The sequence below is a fragment of the Canis lupus genome, chromosome 8 (assembly GCF_048164855.1).
Source record: "Canis lupus baileyi chromosome 8, mCanLup2.hap1, whole genome shotgun sequence".
NCBI classification, from domain to species: Eukaryota; Metazoa; Chordata; class Mammalia; order Carnivora; family Canidae; genus Canis; species Canis lupus.
In genome coordinates, this window is record NC_132845.1 from 53,933,405 (window position 1) to 53,961,384 (window position 27,980).

Below are 27,980 nucleotides of genomic sequence, written 5' to 3' on the forward strand. Positions count from 1 at the left end.
GCATATGGAAGTGTTGAGTTACTATATTGTACATTTGAAGCTAATATTACACTGTATGTTAACTAATTGGAGTTATAACTAAAAGTGCTTAAATTTTTTTTAAAAAATAGGAAAAGAAAAGCATGACTGAAATTAAAAGTTCACCAGAGGAGTTCAGCAACAGATTTGAATTGTCAGAAAAATGAGTCAGCTATATTGAAGGTGGATTTGTAGAGATTATACAGAAAGAAGAAAAATGGGGGGGGGGGGGACAAATTCTGATAAACATGGAATAATAGCAAGCATGCCAATATATAAATAATGGGAGTACCAGAAGGTGAGGAGAATGATAAAAGGGGGAAAATGAAGAAATAATGGCTAAAACTTCTCAAATTTGGCAAAAAAAAAATCCACCATTAAAAAATACTAAAGAGACTTCTTCAGACTGAAATAAAAGGACACTAGTAACTTCAATCCATACAAAGAAATATGAGCATTGGGAAAGATAATTACATAGGTAAATATGAAAGAAGTATAGACATATTAACTCTTTTTGTCTAACACATTTAAAAAGACAATATCAGAAAGGGAGACAGAACATGAAAGACTCCTAACTCTGGGAAACGAACTAGGGGTGGTTGAAGGGGAGGTGGGGAGGTGGGGGGGTGGTGGGTGTGACTGGGTGATGGGCACTGAGGTGACAGGATGAGCACTGGGTGTTATTCTATATGTTGGCAAATTGAACACCAATAAAAAATAAATTTATAAAAATAAAAAAAATTTAAAAAGACAATTGCATAAAAGAATAGTTATGAAACTGTGTTAATGGACTTATAATATACAAAAGTGTAATTTTTACTATGATAATAGCACGAAGGGGGAGGAGGGAAGGGAACTATGTTGGAACAAAATTTCTGTACACTATCGGAAGTATGTTGGTGTTTACCTGAACTAATTAAATTGTAATTCCCCAGAGCAACCACTGAGAAAATAAACTTTAAAAAAACAGTAAGTAGTGAAAGGGATTGATTATAAGGGAAAGGAGGGGAACTGAGTGGGAAAAATTAGAGAGGGAGAGGAGAGACCCCTAACTCTGGGAAACAAACAAAGGGTTGCAGAAGGGGAGGTGGGCAGGGGGTTGGGATAACTGGGAGACGGGCATTGAGGAGGGCACTTGATGGGATGAGCACTGGGTATTATACCATATGTTGGCAAATTGAATTTAAATAAAAACAAATGAAAAGATAAATTAAAATAAAAATGAATAAATCAAAAAAACAGTAAAACAACAAAGGAATTTCATTGGTATAATACAAAATACATTTAACATAAAATGGCAGTTGTAGAGATTGGAACAAAAAAGGAGATAAGACATAGAAAATAAATAGCAAGGGTGCATAGGTGGCTCAGTCAGTCGAGCATCTGCCTTCAGCTCAGGTCATAATCCCAGGGTCCTGGGACCAAGCCCCGCATTGGGCTCCCTGCTCAGTGAGGAGTCTGCCTCACCCTCTCCCTCTGCCTCTGTGTTCTCTCTCTCTCTCTCTCTCTCTCTAATAAATAAATAAATCTTTTTAAAAATAAATAGCAAAATGACAATATAAGTCCTAGCAAATCAATAATTACATTAAATATAAATGGAGTAAACACTCCAAAAAAAAGGCAGAGCTTTCCAAACTGGAATTTTATAAATCCAACTTAGGTGAAATGAACACAATCCTATAGGAGGAAAACACAAATTACTGCGACTCATAGTAGCAGTGAAAAGAAGACAGGGAATGCCTAGGTGGCTCAGTTGGTTAAGCATCTGCCTTTGGCTCAGGTCATGATCCCAGGATTCTGGGATTGAGCCCCATGTTGGGCTCCCTGCTCAGCCGAGAGCCTACTTCTCCCTCTGCCCGCCCACCCCCGCTCATTCTCTTTCTCTCGCTCCCAAATAAATACACAGAAACTTTTTTAAAAAAATCAGACTGAATATTATTAGGATAGCAGTTCTTTCTAAAGTGATCCTATAGATTCAATGCAATTCTTATCAAAATACCAAAAGACTTTGGAGAAATGGCAAACCAATTTTAAAATGTGTATTAAAATGCAAATTACCTAGAATAACCAAAATAACTTTGAAAAAAGAATAAGCCATGCTTGTTTTAGGCAAGAGTAAAGCAAGAAATTCTTAGTAACTTACTGTTTTTTTCAAGTTATAGACTATATGTGAGATTATTGTAGGGATTAGTGATGGAGTGGAATTCTTGAGGAGTAACAAAGATTTGAAATAACCATTGTGGGAGGCTGGAAAGGGAAAAGATACAAGGAAAAATATTTTTGTTTTTCCTCTCCAACTTAAGTAGTAGGTTATTTATTACATGTTGACCCACTGACAAATTTCTTTATTTTAGGTAAAGTAACAAAATATCTAATGGAAAACAAAGAGTTTCGTGACTTCTCCATTACTGCACTTTCCATTGAGGTTGAGGAAAACAAAACAATACTTACTGTTTTATTCAATAATGAGGCATACCATTCAGCTGCAACATCATTGGCAGTGTTAGACAACGTTCTTTTTATGTCACTTTCTGGCCCCAATGCTTCCATTAAAGTTGCCAACAAGCCTCAACCTCTCCCTCTTCATGGCTCTCACATAATGTATGTATGACTTTCCTTTTACTAGAATTGAGCCTTAATATTTCGCTTGCTAGCTGGCCATATATACTTGAAAATAGCTACTAAAATCATTTTCTACTTATATGTCATAATTTCTTTTATCATTTATTTCATCCTCTGTAGGCCTAAAAATGGATTGCAAATAGTAATATGCTTGGCTTTCAGCCTGGCTGTTTTGATTGGTACCTTTTGCCTTCAGACAGTGACTGAGAGAACAACTAGGGGAAAGCACATCCAATTTGTGAGTGGGGTCTCTGTACTTACTTACTGGCTCTCTGCTCTTCTGTGGGATCTCATCTACTTCTCCATTTTCTGCTGCTTACTCCTGGTGAGTGTTACTGATGTTGCATGAAGGTTTATTGTACAATGTCACCCACAGGAAATTCCTATTCAACGATTTGTGTCCCAAAATAAAACTTGTAAAGAAATTTGGAACTACTTTGGTTTATTATGCCAGAGAATATATTGTGGAAACCTCATTATAGAAATGTTCTCCCTCATATTTTTTCAGTTGGGGAGAACATATTTCTTTGAAAAGTATTTCTTGAATTGTCTTCCCATGTGATTGCTCAGCATTATGCATGGTCCAAAAACTACTCTAAAGAAATGAGGGCTATTACTTGTCACTTGTCCCTTATTTTTATTCCTCACTATGTCCCTTCTACTCATATAGATAAGCAATTGTGCACTAATTCCCAATGCTGAATCCTCTGGTTGGAAATTGGACAGCATCACACAGTTTATAATTGTGGCTTAAATGAAACTTCCTGTTACTATTCACCAGCAGCACCACCACCCCACTCCCATTCCACCACTTTCATACCGCAAATCCAAGCTCGCTGGGTCAGCAAAACAGATGTAGTTTTTACTTGGACACCCAATTTTAGACATTGAGGATGTGGTATAAAGAGCAAGCAAGGATGGTATAACATCTTTTAATGTAATTATTTTGCTCATTAGTGAACTTTGCAACTTCTTTTGTTTTAGATGCATATTTGAGGGAGAAGGAGAGGTAAAGCTATATAGTTTCTAGGGGTAAGCACATGGATAAAAGAGATAAAGTTCTGGGGTGCCTGCATAGCTCAGTTAAGCATCTGCCTTCAACTCAGGTCATGTTCCCTAGGTCCTGGAATAGAGCCTCACCTTGGACTCCCTGCTCAGTGGGGAGCCCACTTCTCCCTCTCTCTCTGCCTCTCCACACCCCACACACACTCACTTGTGTGCGCCCTCTCTCTCTCTCTCAAATAAATGAAGAAAATCTTAAAAAACAAAACAGATAAAGTTCCTTTCTGTACAAGAGGTACTGGGGAAGAAGTAGTTTACTTCAGGTTGATAAACTAAGGCCTTTATTTTTAATGGGTAAAGTGATTGAAGTAATGAATAGTTCTGTGCTTTAATGAAGGCAGGGCTTGCTATTTTATAAATTTTCTGGCTTGACTTCTTATTGCTCAATGTCCTTCACCCTGCACTTAACCTCTGCACTCTGTGTCTCAGGGAGTGTTCACATACTGCAGAATGGATGCATTTGTTGCAAATTACAACTTTCTGGATACAATGATGATCCTTATGCTATATGGTTGGTCTGCTGTACCTCTCATGTATCTTGGAAGCTTCCTGTTTTCTAGTAGTACTGCTGCCTACATCAAGCTCACCCTCTTTAACTACTTTTCAACTATTTTCAGTATCAGCATTTACATCATAAGACAGCACTATGGTAAGAACTTCACACAATTTGCCCTTTCTCTAGGAAATATGTTAGATAAATAAGGATGAAAGAGCTTGAGGATAAAAATATTAATTGCTAAGCATTTACTTTATAATAATCTGAAAACCTGTGCTTTTTGAAAATCAGCAAATATTTATCAAATGAGTATGTGAGAAAGAGTTTGAATAAGAGAAGGAGGAAGAGAGGAAATGGGGAAGAGAAAGGAAGAAAGAGAAAGAATTTAAGCCCTTCAAAGGTTCTGGACTCAGTATCACTCTAGCCTCATGAAAGAGTTAGAAGAATAAGAGATTATAAGTATGCAATCATTGATTTCCTTTGAAAGATCCCCCATCTCCACCTCAAGACATGGCTCTTCAGTTTTTACCCATCTTTAGCACTTTGGAGCAAGATGGGAAGACTGGAGAGTGGAAAGTCTTCTGTATGACTCTTCCCTAATTTGATGAAGCACATAATCTTGAACTTCCTAATTAGAATTTTCTTCAGAAGGAAATACAATATGCAATAAATGTAATCATCATTAAACCGGTTTATTCCTTTCAGGCCTGGTTTTAGCAGGATCCCATCTTTCTTCTCTGATTATGAAATTTATTTTTTTTAAGTTTTTTTTTTTTTTTTTTAATTTATGATGGTCACACAGAGAGAGAGAGAGGCAGAGACATAGGCAGAGGGAGAAGCAGGCTCTATAAACCGGGAGCCAGACGTGGGATTCGATCCTGGGTCTCCAGGATCGCGCCCTGGGCCAAAGGCAGGAGCTAAACCGCTGCGCCACCCAGGGATCCCTGATTATGAAATTTAAAGAGAGGCAGACTCTCCTGGTGATTGATTATCGCAGATAAGATTTGTTTTTTTTAATACTTTTTAAGAAGATTTTATTTATTCATGAGAGACGCAAAGAGAGAGGCAGAGACATAGGCAGAGGGTGAAGCAGGCTCCCTGCGGGGAGCCCTGATGCGGAACTCGGGACTCGATCGCGACCTAAGCCAAAAGCAGAGGCTTACCCACTGAGCCACCCACGTGCCCCTATTTGTTTGTTTTTAGAACATTCCTTTTTAACTTCTTGTAAACATGAATTTTGAATTGTATTCAACCTGCCTCAAGTTGCAGAATCCCACCAAAAGAGGCTTCCAGACTCATTCCCTAACTTTATGCCTTGGCCTACCACAAAATGAAATTTAGTGTGTGAACTAGAAATAACTTTTTTATCCTTTTGCCCACCTCTGCAAAAAGTAGTATTATGCCATGGGGGAAAGGTTTGAGCCCCTGAATAATAGGCTAAAAGTGAAGTCGGAGTTATGCATTCATGCTCATTCCCTGCAATAATGATACTATTATCAATCACTTTTATACTACCTACAGATTCTACCATGGTCTCCCTATTAATTGATCATGTTACCCATTCAGTCTTGCATGTATTTCTTTCCTAAAATTTTCCTCTCCTAGTAACTTAAACCATTGGACTCTTGCACTAACGTCCATTTATTTTCCCTGACCCCAGGTGGAACTGAAGGTCATTTCTCAGAGCAGGCTCTCTGTCCCTTCTCTCTCAGTGAATCCTTTTCCCTATAAGCAGCCAGACTATAACTTCCTCAGATTCTCCTAACAGAAAATAATAGTTAAGTAGTAATGTTAATCTTCACTATTATATTCATTTCTGAGACTTTATTGTCTGACCATAGTGTATGGTCTTAAACTAGAAGAATCCGTATTTCCTGCCACTAGGGGCACACTGAAGCAGCAACCTTGATTTTGCTTTTATCTAAAACCCAGATACTACGAGTTTTCTGAATTCCAGTATCTAATTATGAAGACTCTTCTCTTGGAGTGTGGTTTCATGAACCTGTTGGTTTAGTTCTTGGATTAAGATAAAATTTGTTGGGGCTCCTGGGTGGCTCAATCAGTTAAATGTCTTGCCTTCCACTCAGGTCATGATCCCAGGGTCCTGGGATAGACCCCCAAGTCAGGCCCCCAGCTCAGCGGAGAGTCTGCTTGTCCCTCTGCCCCTCTCTCTACTCATGCTGATACTCGTGCTTTCTCTCTCTCTCTCTCTCTAATAATAAAAATAAAATATTTTTAAAGTAAAATAAAATTTGTCTGCAAGAGATACTGAGTTTAGAAAATCAATTCCATTCCTGTAGTTGAAAAAAATAACTCTGATTACCATTCTGTCCTTCTTGATTGTTGTTTCCTACCTTGTTTCTAATAGGTAAGTTCTGCCACCTGGCTCCTCCATTCTAGGATCCCATTGTTCCCACTGATACCAAGGAGCCAAATTCCATTGCAATATACCTTAGCAGCATCTTCACCCTACAGAAGACAATCAACACAGAGCTCTTCAAGAGTATTTATTTTTACCTTTCATTGAAGTATAACTTGCATAAAGTGCAGAGACCATAAATGCACAGCTTGGTAAATTTTCACAAAGTGGCCATATTAGTAAAACATCCCTCTTCCCTAGACAGAATTTCCCATGGGTCTTAATCAACCAGAAGTCAGAGAGCAAAGAAATCCCTGATTACATTTATACAGATAATCTTCCCAGGACAGAAAATGTAATGGAGAAAGGTGGAGTGTTAATTTGAAGGGACAAATAGAAGAAATGTGACACAGAGGCTATTGGATTTGGCAATGAGAAATTCAGTGTAGATTTCCATGTTCAGAGGGATGAAGGAATGAAAATTGTGAATTGACCTTCCATGTAAAACAATAATATACATTGGATTTTAAATTGTTGGGGGTTTTTTTGCAAGCATTTCTATTTGTTTATTTCAGGTGTAGAATTTAGTGATTTATCACTTACATCAGCGCTCACATACATACAGTGCTCATCACAACAAGTGCCCTCCTTAATACTCATCACCCATTTAGCCCATCTCCCCCACCTCCCTTCCAGCAACCCTCAGTTTGTTCTCTATAGTTAAGAGTCTGTTTATGGGTTGCCTCTTTTCTCACTCTATGTTCATATTTTCTCCCCATATGTTCATCTCTTTCATTTTTTAAATTTCACACGAGTAAAATCATATGGTATTTGTCTTTCTCTGACTTATTTCACTTAGCATAATACACTGTAGCTCCATCCATGTTGTTGCAAATGTCAAGATTTCGTTCTTTTTTATGGTGGATAATATTCCATTGTGTATATGTGTGTGTGTGTGTGTGTGTGTGTGTATCTCACATCTTTATCCTTTCATCAGCCGATGGACATTTGAGCTCTTTCCATAATTTGGCCATTGTTGATTATGCTTCTATAAATATTGGCGATTAAAAGTTGCTTAAACTTTTCAAATACCTCATTGATCTAGCAAGAAATTTCAGAATGCAGAGGCTGGGGCACCTGAGTGGCTCAGTTGGGTAAGTGTCTGCCTTCAGCTCAGGTCATGATTCCAGGGTCCTGAGATTGAGCCCCTCATGGCGCTCCCTGCTCCCTACCTGCTTCTCCCTCTCCCTCTGCCTGCCACTCTTTCTGCTTATGCTCTCAGTCTCTCTCTGTATCAAATAAATAAAATCTTTAAAAATAAAAAAGAATGCAGAGGCCAACAATAAAGTGAAATTCAGAATCCAATAATTTTCCGTTTTGTAGCCCATATGGGGAACAGAGAAGAGTAGAAAGACCTAGAGCCAAGATGTGGGGGGTTTAATAGCAGACCCACACATACAAAGGGAAGGAATCAGATCCTGGGGAAGCACTGTTTGGAAAAGTCTCCTCTTGAACTCTGTAATTGACAAATCCATGCCATGAGCTATTGAGGAATGAGTTTAGTGACTTAATAACTATATTTTCTCAAGGATAATCTGTTAGATCGATAATTCTCTGGTTTACCAGATGAATGTTTAGTCGTCTTGGGGAAGTCTGTTGTTATAGGAAGTTCATTATTTTCTGATAATTAAAGCTAATCTATCATCTTTTTCATCATAGACCTTGATTTTCCTCACTACATCAGAACCCTCATAGATAGTGTATTAGTGATGCTTCCTAGCTACAACTTTGCAATGAGTATCAGCAAATTCTTTAATGATTATGAGATGAAAAAGCTGTGTACCAGACAATTTCCAAAGATATATGTGAACTGCAGTAAGACATGTGAGTATCTCAGGCTCCTTAGGTCCTTAAAAACAACCTATTCCTTTCAGGTGTTCACATTTAACATTATATTCTGAAAGATAAACCCATTCTTCCTCCAATGAAGATAGTCAGGCTTGCTGTTTTGAATATGTTTCTGTACCAAAGTTATTTTCACAGACTGGGAGGTGGGGGAGCGGGGAGGGAAGCATAATAATAAAATCTAAGATAAATTTCATGAAGTCACCACCACCAGATCTTGGTATATCATACTATGTGAAAAAACTTTATGTATATAATTTTAAGCCTTCACAGCACCCTAAAAGTTAGCTATTATTATCTCAGTTTTATAAATGAGGAAACTGAAGTCCTTATTTGAACTGAATATTAAGTTAGTTCCCTGGGCCACTAAGCTTTAAGTGTAACACAGGTAAAGAAAGGTAAATTCACAGCCAGATCAAAATTGGAAAAAATTAAAGGCATTCTATTAAATCTTCCATATTTCATATTTCAAATTGATTTTTTAAATTGAGAAATAACAAGCATATTTACTCTGAATGTGTGTGTGTGTGTGTAATTCATTCTGGAACCAAATAATTTATATGTTGCCACAGAAAGAAAATTAAGTCATATTTCCCTAAATCAGTACAGGTTGAAATATACCTCTTAATCTGGAAATAGCAAATGGATTATATTTTTTGCAATCTCAAGATTGCTTTGGGTATTTGGGATCTTTTGTGGTTTCATACAAATTTAGGATTATTTGTTCTACTTCTGTGAAAATGCTGGTGGTATTTTGATAGGGACTGCATTAATGTGTTTTTGCTATGGGTAGTATGGACATTTAAACAATATTTGTTCTTCTAACTCATGAGTACGGAATGTATTTCCATTTCTTTGTGTCTTCTTCAATTTCTTTCATCAGTGTTTTATAGTTTTCAGAGTACAAGTCTTTCACCTCTTTGGTTAGGTTTATTCCTAGGTATTTTATTATTTTATTTTCTTTTTGTGCAATTATAAATGAGATTGATTTCTTAATTTCTCTTTCTTCTGCTTCTGTATTCCATTTATATAAAATGTCCAAAGTAGGCAAATTCATAGAGACAGTAGATTAGTGGTTACCAGTGGCTAGAGGAAGGGGGATTAAAATGACTGGTTCATAGATACTGGGTTTTCTTTTGGGGTAATGAAAATGTTATGTATCTAGGTAGTGGTAAGTTTGCAGAACATTGTGAATGTATTGCCACTGAATTGTACAGTTTAAAAAGGTCAGTTTTATGTGTATTTTGTTACAATAAAACATTGCATTTTTGCATATTGGCACATCAGAAAATACAATTCTGAGGAAAAACGGTGATGTATCTCACATCTCAGAGATGTCTGTTATTTGCATATCTAGAATTTAGCTGTTGGTATTAGTTAATTTTCTCTGTAGTAAACCCAAAAACTATAAGCCACTGTCCATTTCAACTGTTTGTTGTTTTCTTCCTTATGATTATTGCCATTATATTCTTTTCCTACTTAAAACTTTTACCTATTTATAGAATAAAAGTTTTTCTCACTTTAAAGGACTTTAATTATTTGACATGGCCTACAATAATCGTTAGGTATGCCACAAATACCTTTAATTTATTTGTTTTCTTCATTACTAAGCATTGTATTTATGGAGGCTCATCCTTTAAAATTCATTGAGTATGTTGTAATGTTATCTCCCATCCAAACTGGTAAAAACTAGAGGAAAAAAATCACTGGCAGAAAAACTATTATAAAAACTATAGATATCCAGAAAGATAACAGAAATGAATAAAATATTAAAATAATTATTTTCCATATTCTATACTTCTTTAAATCGAATTTAAAATTCATTTGATCCTATATTTCTTAAATTTGGTGTCATCTTAGACTTTGCATCAGTTTTTAAAGTAAGGCTATCTCTCTTTTATCATTCTCAGTTATCAAGAACAGTGTCTATAATTTTGGAAAACATGGGATTGCAAAATTTTTGATTGCATTGGCTATCTTGGGCTTATTTTATCTACTTTTGCTTTTGTGTCTGGAGACTACATCCTGGAGCCTGGAAAACTTTGTCTTTCATAAAATTATATCTAATGTCCACAACATATTCACAAAAGGCAAGAAGGTAAGTGACTAACATAGACTTTAGATACAACTCAAAGAAAGCTCACTATTAGGCCAAAATGTATGAACATACATATTCCTACCTCTATTACTTGATAAATAAAATATCACACAATTATGTCAAGATCTAACTGGAACTAATTTGAATCATAAGTCTCTCATTTTAACTGGATTGACTATGATAGAAAGCACTGCTTTTTGCACATACAGTCTGAGTTGTATTTAGCTGTAAATATGGAATTGACTTTTTAAAAACTATGTAGTAGAGTGCCTAGGTTGCTCAGCTGGTTAAGTGTCTGGCTCTTGATTTCAGCTCAGGTCATGATCTCAGGGTTGGATTGAGCCCCCATGTTGGGCTCTGCAGTTAGCAGGGAGTAAGCTTGAGATTCTCCCTCTCTCTCCCCCTTAAATCAATAAATAAATCTTTATTTATTTTATAGAAAACAAAAAACTATGTAATATTGTAGGGCTTCATGGCTTCTACCAGTCAGATTGTTCATTACTTCTTTATATAGCTCTCATGATTTCACATAAGCTCAGGGTTTTGCTTAGGATTTTAAAAATTATTTTAGGGATCCCTGGGTGGTGCAGTGGTTTGGCGCCTGCCTTTGGCCCAGGGCGTGATCCTGGAGACCCGGGATCGAGTCCCACGTCGGGCTCCCGGTGCATGGATCCTGCTTCTCCCTCTGCCTGGGTCTCTGCCTCTCTTTCTCTCTCTGTGTGTAACTATCATAAATAAATAAAAATTTATTTAAAAAATTATTTTAATGGTCCATCCATTCAATTACTGAATTCCTTCCAGTCTATACTTGAACCTCTTGATGCAGGAACCACTATATCTGTCTCTCTGTAATTTCATTCATCTGAATTCTGTCCCTGGGTGCTATTCTGGGATGGCTCTAGATCTTGGCCATAAATTTCTCTGAGTCTGCATATCCTTACTATTTTACAAGGAAAGATATCTTGAGACCATATGGTCTCTTCCACCACTTGGAATTTTAATTAGGATGAGAAAAAAATCACAATTATCTATGAGAATTAAAAGGTCCTATTTTCCAGAGTGACTGCACAGTATGCATTCCCACCAACAGTGCTAGAGGGTTCCCCTTTCTCCACTTCCTCACCAACACCTGTTATTTCTTGTGTTTCTGATTCAAGCCATTCTGACAGTGTCAAATGACATTTCATTGTAGTTTTGATTTGTGTTTCCCTGATAATCAGTGATGTTGAGTATCTTTACATGTGTCTGTGGGCCATATGGATATTCTCTTTGGGAAAATGTTTATTCATGTCTTCTGTCCATTTTTTAACTGGATCATTCATTTTTTGAATATTGACTTTTATAAGTTCTTTATTTATTTTGGATGCTAATCCTTCATCAGATATGTCATTTGTGGGACACCTGGGTGACTCAGTCAAGTAAGCATCCAACTCTTGATTTCAGCTCAGGTCATGATTTCAGGTCTGAGATTGAGCCCAGTGTAAGGCTCCATGCTAAGCATGCAGACTCCTTAAGATTATCTCTCCAGGGGCACCTGTGTGGCTCAGTTTCTTGAATGTTTGACTCTTAGTTTGGGGATCATGATCCCATGATCTCAGGTCATGGGATCAAGCACTGCATTGGGCTTGCACTACTTTCTCTCCCTCTCTCTCTCTATAGATAGTAGATAGATGATAGATAGATAGATAGATGATAGATAAATAGATAGATACATACATACATAGATATAGATAGATATAGATACATAGACATATAGATATAGATATAATTTTCAAATATCTTCTCTCACTCCATAGGTTTTCTTTTAGTTTTGTTGATTGTTTCCTTCACTGTGCAGAAGCTTTTTATTTTGATGAAGTCCCAATAACTTATTTCTGCTTTTGTTTCCTTTCCTCAGGAGAAACATCTAGAAGGAAGTTGCTATGTCAAAGAGGTTACTGCCTGTATTCTCCCCTAGGATTTTTATGATTTCCTATCTCACCTTTAGGTCTTTAATCCATTTCAAATTTATTTTTGTGAATGGTGTAAGAAAGTGGTCCAGTTTCATTCTTTTGCATGTTGCTGCCCAGTTTTCTGAACACTATTTGTTGAAGAGACTGTCTTTTTCCCATTGGATATTCTTTCCTGCTTTTTTAAAGATTAATTGACCATATAGTTGTGGGTTCATTTTTGAGTTTTCTATTCTGTTTCATTGATCTAGTATCTATTTTTGTGCTAGCACCATACTGTTTTGATCACTTCAGCTTTGTAATGTAACTTGAAGTTTCCAGCTTCGCTTTGCTTTGTTTTTGCTTTTTTTAAAAAAGATTTTATTTGTTTATTTGAGATAGACAGAGATAGCAACAGAGAGCACAAGAGGAGAGGAGAGGGGGAAGCAGGCTCCCAGCTGACTAGGAAGCCCAATGCAAGTGCTCAATCCCAGCACCCTGGGATCATGACCTGAGCCAAAGGCAGACATTTAACCAACTGAGCTACCCAGGCTCTCATGCTTTGCTTTCTCAAGGCTGCTTTGGCTATTCAGGGTCTTTTGTGGTTCCATTTAAATTTTAGGATTATTTGTCCTAGCTCTGCAAAAAAAAAATGCTGTTGGTATTTAGATAGGGATTGCATTTAATGTGTAGATTGCTTTGGGTAATATAGACTTTTTATAAAGAATATTTGTTCTTCCACTCCATGAGCATGGAATGTCTTTCCATTTCTTTATGTCATTTTCAATTTCTTTCATCAGTGTTTTATGGTTTTTAGAGTACAGATCTTTTACTTCTTTCTTAGGTTTATTTCTAAGTATCTTATTGTTTTTTGGGCAATTCTAAATGAGATTGATTCTTTAATTTCTTTTTATACTGCTTCATTATTGGTATGTAGCAATATAACAGATTTCTGTATGTTGATTTTTATATCCTGCAACTTTACTGAATTCATCTATCAATTCTACATTCGTGTGTGTGTGTGTGTGTGTGTGTGTGTGTGTGTGGTGTCTTTCCACATTCTACATTGAGGATTATGTTGTCTGCAAATAGAGAAAGTTTGGCTTCTTTCTCGCCAATTTGGATGCCTTTTATTTCTTTTTGTTGTCTGATTGCCATGGCTAGGACTGCCAGTACCATGTTAAATAACAGTGATTAGGGGTGCCTGGGTGGCTGAGTCAGTTAAGCATCTGTCTTTGGCTCAGATCATGATCCCAGGGTCCTTGAATCAAGCCCCATATCAGGCTCTCTGCTCAGTGGTGAGTCTGCTTTTCCCTCTCCCTCTGCCCCTCCCCCTGTTCCTGCTCTCTCGCTCTCTCTCAGATAAATAAATAAAATCTTTTCTAAAAGCCATTTTAAAATGCCTGGGTGGCTCAGTGGTTGAGCATCTGCCTTTGACTCAGAGTGTGATCCTGGGGTCCCAGGATTAAGTCCCGCATCGGGCTACCCACAGGGAGCCTGCTTCTCCTTCTGCCTGTCTCTGCCTCTCTCTGTGTGTCTCTCATGAATAAATAAATAAAATCTTAAAAAAAAAAAATAAAACAGTGATGAGAGTTGACATCCTGTCTTGTTTCTGACCATAGAGGAAAAGCTCTCAGTTTTACCACATAGATGATGATATTAGCTGTGGGTTTTCTCCATAGATGGCCTTTATTATGTTGACGTATGTTCTCTATAACCCTACTTTTATCATGAATGAATGTTATACTTTGTCAAATGCTTTTTCTGCATCTGGTGAAATGATCATATGGTTCTTAGCCCAGATCCCCCTTCAGGGAAGAAGTTGATGCCCCCAGCTTTTGGGAGCACTATCTTCAGATAATTTTCAATTGTAATTATCTTTATAGATTGCTTCATCTACAAAAATTCTTGTCTTCCAAGGTGACACTTCTTCCCAGATGGCCTGCATCCAATCACTTACAGATACAAAAGTAAAATGTTTGGTCATCTCAATGCCTCTCAAACAACTTCAGGCTTCCTCCCAGGGGGTCAACTGAGGATGTCCTTTGGCCTGACTCCTCTCTTTACCTATTCCTGATTCCTTCCTCTCCTTTACACAGGTTTTGGCCCCAAGGGAACTCTACCTGCAGATTAGTACCAGGAGAGTTCTAATAAGTAAGAATATAATAAGATAGAGTTTTAGGACTAGATGATTCCCCACTGTCAATGAGGGCCATGTTACTGATGGAAAAGGAAACACAGATTTCCTCTGACACAAAGTAATGTTCCAGTTGTTAAAATTTTCACCAGTGCTGAATTGGGATGATATGTCAGGAAGAGAATGCACTAATTGATAGATATAACAAGGAATCAAGAAATATGGGGGAAAATAGCAACCATTAGAACAATGGAATTGTGAGACTGTTGCTAAACTCCTTACTCTATAAAAGGCAGAGAGTTATTAGTAAGAGAGCTCTATTTTCCTTCAGTGGAAAAGCAAAGAAAAGTGAGTACTTAGGCTCAAGGTCTAATTTTCAGATTTGATGAGCTCCAGGAAGGTCAAATCCAACCAAGGCAGATCTGCTATGCCAAGATCACAGCTCTTATTAGAAAAGAATGGAACCCTGACACATAGAATAGGAACATCTGAGTTAATGACCCAAAAATCTTAAATTTCCAGATTCCCCTGAACACAAAGAGTCTACAGAAGTGGCATACTTCTCTCTGTTAAGAAGTCACACTCCCTTCTCAGGTGAAGAAAATATGGAAATCTCCTCTGCAAAACAACATGTGCCTATTCACAGCTTTTGGTGAATAGTCAAATAGTCAATAGTCAAATAGTCCCTCACTAATCAGTAGAAAACAAAGACAAAGTCAGTGAAGAACTATAAGACACTACCAACTAGATCTAGATGATATTTATAGAACACTCCCCCTAATAAGAGTATTTCACATGGAAACTTCACCCAAAATACCATTCACAATTTTTAAAGAAATAATGCAGAGTGTTTTCTGATTATCTTGAAATTAAGCTACAAATGAATAATAAAAATATAACAGGAGAACATCTATAAGCATTGGGAAATTAAACAACATACATCTCTGGAATCCTCCATCAAAGAGGAAATTAAGAAATATTTTGAACTGAATGAAAATGAAACCAAAACATACCAAATTTGTGGGATGTGCCTAAAGCAGTGTTTTATGGGAAATTTATAGTATTAAATGGTTTACATTATTATTGAAAAAAAGTCCCATTTTATTTTTCCTTCCCTTTCCCTATGTTCATCCATTTTGTTTCTTAAATTCCACATACAAGTGAAATCATACGGTATTTTTGTCTTTCTTTTTTTATTTTTTTTATTTTTGTCTTTCTTTGACTTGCTTCACTTAGCATAATAACCTCTATTCCATTCACATCATTGCGAATGGCAAGATTTCATTCTTTTTGATGGCTGAATAATATTCATATATATATATAAGATGTGATATATATATATCACATCTTCTTTATCCATTCATCTGTCAGTGGGCATCTGGGCTCCTTCCATATTTTAGCTATTGTGGACATTGCTGGTATAAGCATTGAGGTGCAAGTACCACTTCAATACATATACCGATACAAACCAATACATGTTTGTATCCTTTGGATAAGTACCTAGTAGTTCAATTGCTAGGTCATAAGGTAGCTCTATTTTTAACTTTCTGAAGAATCTCCATACTGTCTTCCAGACTGGCTGTACCAGTTTGCATTCCCACCAACAGTGTAAGATGGTTCCCCTTTCTCTGCATCCTTGCCAATATCTGTTGTTTCTTGAGTCTTTAATTTTAGCCATTCTGAGAGGAAGGCAAACCATAAGAGTCACTAAACTCTATGAAATAAACTGAGGATTACTGGAGGGGAAGTGAGGGGGGTAGAATAATTGGGTGATGGGCATTAAGGTGGGCACTTGGAATGAGTACTGGGCATTATATGCAACTGACGTATGACTAAATTCCACCTCTGAAACTTTAGAAGAAAAAAGAAGGTCCCAGGTTAATGACTGAAACTTCCACCTCAATAAATTAGGATAAAAAGAGCAAAAGAGACTCAGAGCAGGCAAAAGTAAATAAAAATAAAAGAAATAAAACTGCAAACAGAAAAGCAATTGAGATAAATTAATGAATGCAACCAAAAACTAATTTAAAAAATGATTGTAATTGATAAGCCGATAGCCAGAGTAATCATGAAATAGAAACATACTACCAGTATGAGGACAGGAAGAGCTACCACTATGGATACCACAGAAATTGAAATCCAGTCTATCTCATAAATTTGTCACCTTCTATGAAACAGAACAATTTGTAGAAAGACACAAACTATCAAAACTCACTCAAGAATAAAGAAACTAGTTTTATTTCAATTAAAGACATGTGCATATATAAAGCCTCCAAAAAAGAAAATGCTAAGCCTATAATTTCACTTATGAATTCTACCAAATTTTAAAGAAGAAATAGCATCAATTCTGCATTACTTCTCCCAGAAAGTAGAAATGGGAACATTTTCCAATTCATTTTGTGAAACCATCATCCTATACCAAAATGGAGAAATTACAAGAAACCAATATCCCTCATGAACACAGACACACAAGTTCTCAACAAAATATTCATAAACTGAACCCAAGAATATATGGAAGGAATAATACACCATGAACAAGTGGAGCTTATTCCATAAATATAAAGCTAGTTTAATATTTGAAAATTTGTTACTCACAATGTTAATAATCTCAAGAAGAAAAACCACACCTTAACACCAATTGTTGCAAAAAAAAAAAAAAAGCATTCAACATCCATTTGTGATTTTTTAAAAGACTGCTAAGGAAAGAAAGGAAACATTTCAACCTAATAAATGGCCTCTACTTATACAGTCTACAGTGAACATAATGACAAAAGAGTGAATGTTTTCCCACTAATATTGAAAGCAGGACAAAGTTGTTCACTCTTACAGCTGCTATGCATCCAATTTTTAGAATGGAAAAGAAAAAAAAATCTTAAAGCAGCTCTCTTCTCACTCTTCTGACTAGCATGTTTACTGAGCTAACTACATTCTCCTGCTCCATTCCTCAGAAATGAAGTACTGTTAAATGAGTGCTTGATACAAAACTAGACAGTTAAAAAGTTGTGCTCAAACAGTACAAATTACTATTCACAAAACATGTCTTGTTGTTTCAATCCTACTTATCTCTCACCAAGCTCCCACTGCTGATGGCAGCTTTCTTCCATCCCCACCCTACTTTCAATCTTTCAATAAATCCTAATTTATTCTTCAAGCTCTGACTTCACCTATAGAGGGTATTTCCTTCAAAAGAGAAAAAATTAATTCTTTTTTTTTAACGTGGATCTAATGGTGTCTTCAACATATTTTATTTGGAACAAATCACACTAGACAACAAGTACAAGTGTGGCTTTTGTTTTCCATGAAGTGCCCATGTTATTGGCAAGAACATAGTGCTTACTCATAGCTGTATAAAAACATGCTCATGTCTCTAATTTCCAAATCTAAGCAAGTCAAGAATAAACTTACACATGAGAGTTTAGGAAATTGGTGGGAAGGCTCTTGGAAATTAAACATTTTCTGATGTCTTTGATATTTCTTCCTCAGGTCAGCTTTGAAACAGTCACTCGGTTTAAACTAGATACCTAAAGTGAATTCATATCTGTGACTTTTGTCTTAATATAGTCTACAGTGTCCTGTCAAGTAATCAACGACTATGAGGATGAAGATATAAAAAATGAAGAAAACAGAGCCCTGTCACTGCCTCCCAAGTTAAAGAATACCCCACTGGTTCTGAAAGAACTTACAAAGGTAAAGTCATTCAGTAATCAACATCACAAGAATTTATTAGTAGTACTCCTAATCTATTGGAGTTCTTTGGGATCTGGATATATCTGGTAAAATAGAAAGTGAGAGGGGAAGAGCACTACAGGGGTTTGAGGTTATGATTGTGGTAGGCCCATAACCAGTGCTCCAGTACATTGTGGGGTCTTTTGTCTTATTTTCTCAGATTTATTATAAGTGTCCAGTTGTAAAGGCTATAAGAAATATCTCCCTTGTAGTCCAGAAATCCGAGTGCTTTGGATTACTTGGATTAAATGGAGCTGGGAAAACCACCACATTCAAAATACTGACTGGAGAGGAGACCACAACATCTGGAGCTGTGTTGATTGATGGCTTTAACATCACCAAAAATATCAGAAAGGTATTTCTGCTCCTAATTACTGAGTTGGTACCCTAAAGAAGGAGGAAACTGGGCAAGTGGATGGGGGACCTAAAAGGGAAGCTGGAATATATATATTATTATATATTATATAATATATAATATTATATATTCTTTCCTCAAAAGTAACAGAATCCAGACACAGGAATAGTCATGATAACATAATTGAGTTTGAGAAAAGGCAAATATTCTTTCTGGCTGAAATAAAGTATGATTATCTTTAATGGGACAAACTAGAAACAAAAAGAGTGGCTATTTCACTTAACCCGCTATGACATAAGAATTTGGTATGAAACAATTATTAGAAAAAGTAGTTGTGAAAGATACTAAGAAAGTCAAATTGACAGCATTTGGACTCCTTTTGGATGTAACTTCTAAGGAAAATAAACGATCTTAAGATATTGCCTGTGTTTTTATCATGAGTCAATGAATAGGTGAAAGTTACTTACCAATAACTAAACACAAGAGATGAGTCTGTTTGGAAGAGGATATGTCAAGTGTAAGATATCTGTGACACATTCAAATGGGAGAACAGCCAACATGCCATTGGAATCTATGAACTGATACAGAGATATAAATTTGCGATTCATCAAAGCACAAGTGAAATTTGAACTGGATGGATAATCTATTGGGAGTATGGATAATAATGACAAGGGAGATGGGGGCTGAATCCTGAGGATTATCAACATTTCTATGATAGAGAATAACTGAAGAAAAATTGGGCAGAACCAGTGAGATAGGAGGAGAATATGGATAAAGTTTTATTACACAATCCACATGAAGAGAAAGTGTCAAGAAGAAAATGAAACAGAAATGTGAAGCAAAATAGACCTCAATAGTATTCACTGGACATCATTGAAAGCTGAAGCAGTGGGTTGACACACAGAAAGGTGAGGATGGGGAAATAATGAATGTGAACAAAACAGAAGAAAGGCAGCTGTCAAAAGAGGAAAAAGAGTGACACCCAGCATTTTAGGAAATGACAAAGACAGAATCATAATTTATAGTAACTAGAACATGTTTATATGAACAGGGGGAAGCACTAAGAAGTTTAAAATATGTAGCAATAGGAGCTCTAGGATAAAAAAAAAGGCATTCATTCAAATAAATCATAAAACAATATAATAAGGTATACAAGTCTAATTCCCTCTCCTACCCACCTTTCCTTTATTTTTTCCCACAGAAAAAGATAACCACTTTTATCACACTACATATATTTTATGCATAGTCAATAAAATATAGTGATCTATCTTCCATTCTTTTACACAAAATGTAGCCTACTAAACACAATCTTTTGAATCTTGCCAAAGTGCTTTCCATATATGGTTATATAAATATGTACTAAACAAGAAATTTTTACAAATGCCTATATCCCTGAACCAATCACAATAGAGTATATGAACAACTCTTGTATCAATCTACCAGTCTGGTAGATTTTTTTAATGGCATCTTGTCATAATGGCATTATCATACTTATTTATCCTGCATCATTGCAACTTTGTAGTCTTTACCCAACACCAACACTCTTCCCCCGCCTCCCATCCCTGGTAATTGCCATTCAACTCTGTTTTTCTGTATTTTCTAGCTTCCACATAAAAATGAGATCATGCAGGGTTGTTGTTTTTTTTTTTCTTTCTATGGCTTGTTTTATTCAGCATAACAGTCTCCAAGTTCATTGAAGTTGATGCAAATGTCAGAATCTCCTTTTTTTAAAGATTTTATTTATTTATTCATGAGAGACACAGAGAGGGAGGCAGAGACACAGGCAAAGGGAGAAGCAGGCTCCATGCTGGGAGCCTGATGTGGGACTTGATCCCGAGACTCCAGGATCACACCCTGGGCCAAAGGCGGGCACTAAACCACTGAGCCACCTGGGGATCCCAGAATCTCCTTTTTTAAGGATGCATAGTATTACATTGTGTGTGTATATATATACATCACATTTTCTTTATCCATTCATCTATTGACAGTTTCTTAGGTCATTTCCATATTTTATCTATTGCAAATAAGATTGTAATGACCATGGGAATACAGATATCTCTTAGAGGTACTGATTTCATTTCCTTTGGGCATTTTCTTTTAAGATTTTATTTATGAGAACACAGAGAAAGGCAGAGACATAGGCAGAGGGAGAAGCAGGCTCCCTGGAGGGAGCCTGATGTGGGACTGGGTCCCAGAACCACAGCATCACAACCTGAGCCAAAGGCAGTCATTCAACTTCTGAGCCGCCCAGGCATCCTTTCTTTGGGTATTATCACCAAAAGAGGGATTGCAGGATCATATAGTGGCTCTATTTTCAGTTTTTTGAGGAACTTTCTTCATATATATATATATATATATATATATATATATATATATATATGCACAATATATATTTTTTTCCAGGAGGTCAGGAAATATTTTATTGACAACTAGGGGCATGGCTGTAAGAGAAGGAAGCACACAGGACTGCAAACTAAAACCCAATAGCCAGCAAGGGCCCTTTGGGCCAAGAACACTGCATCCTGGGGTCCTCACGGTCTCCCACCAAACAATACTGGGCATCCAGGAGAGGGGGCAGTGGCTCTGGTATCCCACAGAGTGAGAGGATATATGGTGCCTCATTATGAGCGACAGGGTAAGGAGGTAAAATGGAGGGAGGGCCCATCACTGCCTAAGACCACCTCCTCCTCTCAGAGCCGACACCAGGTGGAGGACTGAACCATCTAAGATCTTGTAATCAGCTGCTGTCTTCTCATCATTCATCTGTTTTCCACTGTAGATGAGCCGCTGTGCTGCTGTGGGGGATTCCCTCTTTCTCCTCCACACGCTCCTTGATTCGCTCCACCTTGTCTGTGGGTTCAATGTCAACCTCATTCTCCTTTCCGATCAGTGTCTTCACTTTAATTAGCATCTTCTTCCCAGTTTGGAGCTGCACACAGATATATATATAGATATAGATATATATTTTATTGAAGTTTGATTTAACAACATATAGCATAACACCCAGTGCCCATCCCATCAAGTGCCCACTCAGTGCTGTCACCCAGTTACCCCGTCCCTCCGCCCACCTCCCCTTCCACTACCCTTTGTTTGTTTCCCAGTTAGGAGTCTCTCATGTTTTGTCACCCTCTCTGATATTTCCCACTCATTTCCCTCTTCCCCCTATAATCCTTTTCACTTTTCTTATATTCCCCGTATGAGTGGAAACCACATGATGATTGTCCTTCTCCGACTGACTTACTTCACTCAGCATAATACCCTACAGTTCCATCCACATCGAAGGAAATGGTGGGTATTTCTCCTTTCTAATGGCTGAGTAATATTCCATTGTGTATATATAAATATATATCACATATTCTTTATCCAGTCATCTGACAATGGACATAGAAGCTCCTTCCACAGTTTGGCTATAGTGGACATTACTGCTATAAACATTGGGGGGCAGGTGTCCTGGTGTTTCACTGCATCTCCTTAGGGTAAATACCCAGTGGTGCAATTCATAGAGTAGCTCTATTTTTAACTCTTTGAGGAACCTCCACACTGTTTTCCAGAGGGGCTATACCAGTTCACATTCCCATCAACAGTGCAAGAGGGTTCCCCTTTCTCTACATCCTCTCCAACATTTGTTGTTTCCTATCTTGTTAATTTTCACCATTGTCACTGGTGTGAGGTGGCATCTCATTGTGGTTTTGGTTTGTATTTCCCTGATGGCAAGCAATGCAGAGCATTTTATCATGTGCTTGTTGGCCATGTGTATGTCTTCTTTGATTAAATTTTTATTCATGCCTTTTGCCCATTTTATGATTGGATTGTTTGTTTCTTGGGTGTTGAGTTTAATAAGTTCTTTATAGATATTGGATACTAGCCCTTTTACTGATATGTCATTTGCAAATGTCTTCTCTAATTCTGTACGTTGCCTTTTAGTCTTGTTGACTGTTTCTTTTGCTGTGCAGAAGCTTTTTATCTTGATTAGGTCCCATAGTTCATTTTCGCTTTTGTTTCCCTTGCCTTCATAGATGTATCTTGCAAGAAGTTGCTGTTGCTAAGTTCAAAAAGGGTGTTGCCTGTGTTTTCCCCTAGGATTTTGATAGATTCTTATCTCACATTTAGATCTTTAATCCATTTTGAGTTTATCTTTGTGTATGGTGTAAGAGAATGGTGCAGTTTCATTCTGCTGCACATGGCTGTCCAATAACCCCAGCACCATTTATTGAAGAAACTGTCCTTTTTCCAGTAGATAGTCTTCCCTGCTTTGTCAAATACTAGTTGACCATAGAGTCGATGGCCCTTTTCTGGGTTCTCTATCATGTTCATTGATCTGTGTCTGTTTTTGTGCCAGCACCACACTGTCTTGATGATCAGAGCTTTGTAGTACAGCTTGAAATCTGGCATTGTGATGCCCTGGCTCTGGTTTTCTTTTTTTTTAAGATTTTATTTATTTATTCATGAGAGACACAGAGACACAGGCAGAGGGAGAAAGAGAAGCAGACTCCATGAAGGGAACCCGACACGGGATTCAATCCCTGGACTCCAGGATCACACCCTAGGCTGAAGGCAATGCTAAACCACTGAGCCACCTGGGCTGCCCTGGTTTCTTTTTCAATATTCCCCTGGATATTTGGAGTCTTGCTATTTGGAGTCTTTTCTGATTCCACGCAAATCTTTTTATTTTAACTTTTATTTATTTATGATAGTCACACAGAGAGAGAGAGAGAGAGGCAGAGACACAGGCAGAGGGAGAAGCAGGCTCCATGCACCGGAGCCCGACATGGGATTCGACCCTGGGTCTCCAGGATCGGGCCCTGGGCCAAAGGCGGGCGCTAAACCGCTGCGCCACCCAGGGATCCCCACGCAAATCTTAAGATTACTTGTTCCAACTCTCTGAGGAAAAATTCATGGAATTTTGGTAGGGATTGCATTGACTGTGTAAATTGCCCTGGGTAGCATAGACATTTTCACAATATTAATTCTTGCAATCCATGAGCATGGAATATTTTTCCATCTCCTTGTGTCTTCCTCAATTTCTTTCAGAAGTGTTCTGTAGTTTTCAGGGTATAGATCCTTTACCTCTTTGGTTAGGTTTATTCCTAGGTATCTTATGCTTTTAGGTGCAATTGTAAATGGGATTGAATCCTTAATTTCCCTATCTTCAGTCTCATTAGTGGATAGAAATGCCATTGAATTTCTGGGCATTGATTTTGTATCCTGCCATGCTGCCACATTGCTGTATGAGTTCTAGCAATCTTGGGGTGAATTCTTTTGGGTTTTCTATGTACAGTATCATGTCATCTGCAAAGAGGGAGAGTTTGACTTCTTCTTTGCCAATTTGAATGCCTTTTATTTCTTTTTGTTGTATGATTGCTGAGGCTAGGACTTCTAGTACTATGTTGAATAGCAGTAGTGACAGTGGACATCCCTGTCTTGTTCCTGATCTTAGGGGAAAAGCTCCCAGTGCTGCCCCATTGAGAATTATATTTACTGTGGGCTTTTTGTAGATGGCTCTTAAGATGCTGAGGAATGTTCCCTCTATCCCTACACTCTGAAGAGTTTTGATCAGGAATGGATGCTGTATTTTATCAAATGCTTTCTCTGCATATATTGAGAGGATCCGATGGTTCTTGTTTTTTCTCTTGTTGATATGATCTATGATGTTGATGTTTATGAGTGTTGAACCAGCCTTGCATCCCAGGGATAAATCCCACTTGCTCATGGTGAATAATCTTCTTAATGTATTGTTGGATCCTATTGGCTAGTATCTTGTTGAGAATTTTTGCATCTGTGTTCATCAGGAATATTGATCTATAATTCTCCTTTTTGATGGAGTCTTTGTCTGGTTTTGGAATTAAAGTGATGCTGGCCTCATAAAATGAGTTTGGAAGTATTGCATTCACTTCTATCCTTCGGAACAGCTTTAGTAGAATAGGTATTATTTCTTCTTTAAATGTTTAATAGAATTCCCCTGGGAAGCCATCTGGTCTGGCCCTGGACTTTAGTATCTTGGGAGGTTTTTGATGACTGTTTCAATTTCCTCCCTGGTTATTGGCCTGTTCAGGTTTGCTATTTCTTCCTGTTCCAGTTTTGGTGGTTTGTGGTCTTCCAGAAATGCATCCATTTCTTCTAGATTGCCTAATTTATTGGCATATAGCTGCTCATAATACTTTTTTTAATAAATAATTTTTATTGGTGTTCAATTTACCAACATACAGAATAACACCCAGTGCTCATCCCGTCAAGTGCCCCCCTCAGTGCCCATCACCCACTCACCCCCACCCCCCGCCCTCCTCCCCTTCCACCACCACTAGTTCGTTTCCCAGAGTTAGGAGTCTTTATGTTCTGTCTCCCTTTCTGATATTTCCCACACATTTCTTCTCCCTTCCCTTATATTCCCTTTCACTATTATTTATATTCTCCAAATGAATGAGAACATACACTGTTTGTCCTTCTCCAATTGACTTACTTCACTCAGCATAATACCCTCCAGTTCCATTCACGTCCAAGCAAATGGTGGGTATTTGTCGTTTCTAATGGCTGAGTAATATTCCATTGTATACATAAACCACATCTTCTTTATCCATTCATCTTTCGATGGACACCAAGGCTCCTTCCACAGTTTGGCTATAGTGGACATTGCTGCTAGGAACATCGGGGTGCAGGTGTCCCGGCGTTTCATTGCATCTGAATCTTTGGGGTAAATCCCCAACAGTGCAATTGCTGGGTCATAGGGCAGGTCTATTTTTAACTCTTTGAGGAACCTCCACACAGTTTTCCAGAGTGGCTGCACCAGTTCACATTCCCACCAACAGTGTAAGAGGGTTCCCTTTTCTCTGCATCCTCTCCAACATTTGTGGTTTCTTGCCTTGTTAATTTTCCCCATTCTGACTGGTGTCAGGTGGTATCTCATTGTGGTTTTGATTTGTATTTCCCTGATGGCAAGTGATGCAGAGCATTTTCTCATGTGCATGTTGGCCATGTCTATGTCTTCCTCTGTGAGATTTCTCTTCATATCTTTTGCCCATTTCATGATTGGATTGTTTGTTTCTTTGGTGTTGAGTTTAAGAAGTTCTTTATAGATCTTGGAAACTAGCCCTTTATCTGATAGGTCATTTGCAAATATCTTCTCCCATTCTGTAGGTTGTCTTTTAGTTTTGTTGACTGTATCCTTTGCTGTGCAAAAGCTTCTTATCTTGATGAAGTCCCAATAGTTCATTTTTGCTTTTGTTTCTTTTGCCTTCGTGGATGTATCTTGCAAGAAGTTACTGTCGCCAAGTTCAAAAAGGGTGTTGCCTGTGTTCTCCTCTAGCATTTTGATGGAATCTTGTGTCACATTTAGATCTTTCATCCATTTTGAGTTTATCTTTGTGTATGGTGAAAGAGAGTGGTCTAGTTTCATTCTTCTGCATGTGGATGTCCAATTTTCCCAGCACCATTTATTGAGGAGACTGTCTTTCTTCCAATGGATAGTCTTTCCTCCTTTATTGAATATTAGTTGACCATAAAGTTCAGGGTCCACTTCTGGGTTCTCTATTCTGTTCCATTGATTTATGTGTCTGTTTTTGTGCCAGTACCACACTGTCTTGATGACCACAGCTTTGTAGTACAACCTGAAATCTGGCATTGTGATGCCCCCAGATATGGTTTTCTTTTTTAAAATTCCCCTGGCTATTCGGGGTCTTTTCTGATTCCACACAAATCTTAAAATAATTTGTTCTAACTCTCTGAAGAAAGTCCATGGTATTTTGATAGGGATTGCATTAAACGTGTAAATTGCCCTGGGTAACATTGACATTTTCACAATATTAATTCTGCCAATCCATGAGCATAGAATATTTTTCCATCTCTTTGTGTCTTCCTCAATTTCTTTCAGAAGTGTTCTATAGTTTTTAGGGTATAGATCCTTTACCTCTTTGGTGAGGTTTATTCCTAGGTATCTTATGCTTTTGGGTGCAATTCATAATACATTTTTTAAATCGTTTGTATTTCCTTGATATTGGTTGTGGTCTCTCCTTTTTTCATTCATGATTTCATTAGTTTGAGTCTTTTTTCTTTTTAATAAGGCTGGCTAATGGTTTATCTTACTAATTCTTTCAAAGAACCAACTCTTGGTTTTGTTGATCTGTTCCACAGTTCTTCTGGTCTCTATTTCATTGAGTTCTGCTCCAATCTTTATTATCTCTCTTCTGCCTGGTGTAGGTTTTACTTGCTGTTCTTTCTCCAATTTCTTTAGGTTTGAGGTTAGCTTGTGTATTGAGTTTTTTCCAATTTTTTGAGGAATGCTTGTATTGCGATGTATTTCCCTCTTAGGACTGCTTTCTCTGTATCCCAAAGATTTTGAACGATTGTATCTTCATTCTCATTAGTTTCCATGAATCTTTTTGATTCTTCTCTAATTTCCTGGTTGATCCATTCGTCTTTTAGTAGAATGCTCTTTAACCTCCACGTGTTTCAGTTTCTTCCCAATTTCTTCTTGTGATTGAGTTCTAGTTTCAAAGCACTGTGGTTTGAAAATATGCAGGGAAAAATCCCAATCTTTGGTATTAAGACCTGATTTGTGACCCAGTATGTGGTCTATTCAGGTTCCACGTGCACCTGAGAAAAATGTGTATTCCGTTGCGTTGGGCTGGAAAGTTCTGTATATATCTGTGAAATCCATCTGGTCCAGTATATCATTTAAAGTCCTTGTTTCTTTGGTGATGTTGTGCTTGGAAGATCTGTCATTTGCAGGAAATGCCATGTTGAAGTCTCCTACTATTAGTGTATTATTATCTAAGTATGTCTTTACTTTGGTTATTAACTGATATACTTGGCAGCTCCCACATTAGGGGCATAAATATTCATGATTGTTAGGTCCTCTTGTTGGATACACCCTTTAAGTATGATATAATGTCCCTTTTCATCTCTTACTACAGTCTTTGGGATAAACTTTAATTTATCAGATATGAGTATTGCTACCCCAGGTTTCTTTTGAGGACCATTTGAATGTTAAATGGTTCGCCAACCTTTCATTTTCAGGCTGGAGGTGTCCTTAGTTCCAAAATGAGTCTCTTGTAGACAGCAAATAGATGGGTCTTGCTTTTTTATCCAGTCCCTATCCTGCGTCTTTAGATGGGATCATTTAGCCCAGTCGCGTTCAGATAACTATTGAAAGATATGAATTTAGTGTCATCATAATACCTATTCAGTCCTTGTTTTAGTGGATTATTTTTTGGGACTTCCTCTTTCTTTTAGAGGGTCCCCCTTAACATTTCTTGAAGAGCTGGTTTGGTGGTCATATATT

The 27,980-nt window shown here is 37.5% G+C and overlaps 1 protein-coding gene and 1 pseudogene across 10 annotated transcripts in view; one reads left to right on the forward strand and one right to left on the reverse strand.

Moving 5' to 3' along the window:
• The window catches only part of LOC140638547 (phospholipid-transporting ATPase ABCA3-like), a 195,415-nt gene that overhangs the window by 136,916 nt on the left and 30,519 nt on the right, over window positions 1–27,980 (forward strand). For 9 of the 10 annotated variants that reach the window (XR_012035576.1, XR_012035575.1, XM_072836115.1 and 6 more), the window contains 7 exons: window positions 2,373–2,619; window positions 2,761–2,965; window positions 4,132–4,351; window positions 8,277–8,441; window positions 10,373–10,560; window positions 18,187–18,312; window positions 18,512–18,706. Coding sequence is in view for 8 of the 10 variants with exons in the window: in XM_072836115.1 (XP_072692216.1) it covers window positions 2,373–2,619; window positions 2,761–2,965; window positions 4,132–4,351; window positions 8,277–8,441; window positions 10,373–10,560; window positions 18,187–18,312; window positions 18,512–18,706 (1,346 nt within the window). In the remaining 2 variants the exon portion in view is untranslated. The remainder of the gene's footprint in view (window positions 1–2,372; window positions 2,620–2,760; window positions 2,966–4,131; window positions 4,352–8,276; window positions 8,442–10,372; window positions 10,561–18,186; window positions 18,313–18,511; window positions 18,707–27,980) is intronic. The other variant, XM_072836120.1, reaches the window with a different exon arrangement.
• On the reverse strand, window positions 21,159–21,643 carry LOC140637638 (ubiquitin-like protein NEDD8 pseudogene; annotated as a pseudogene).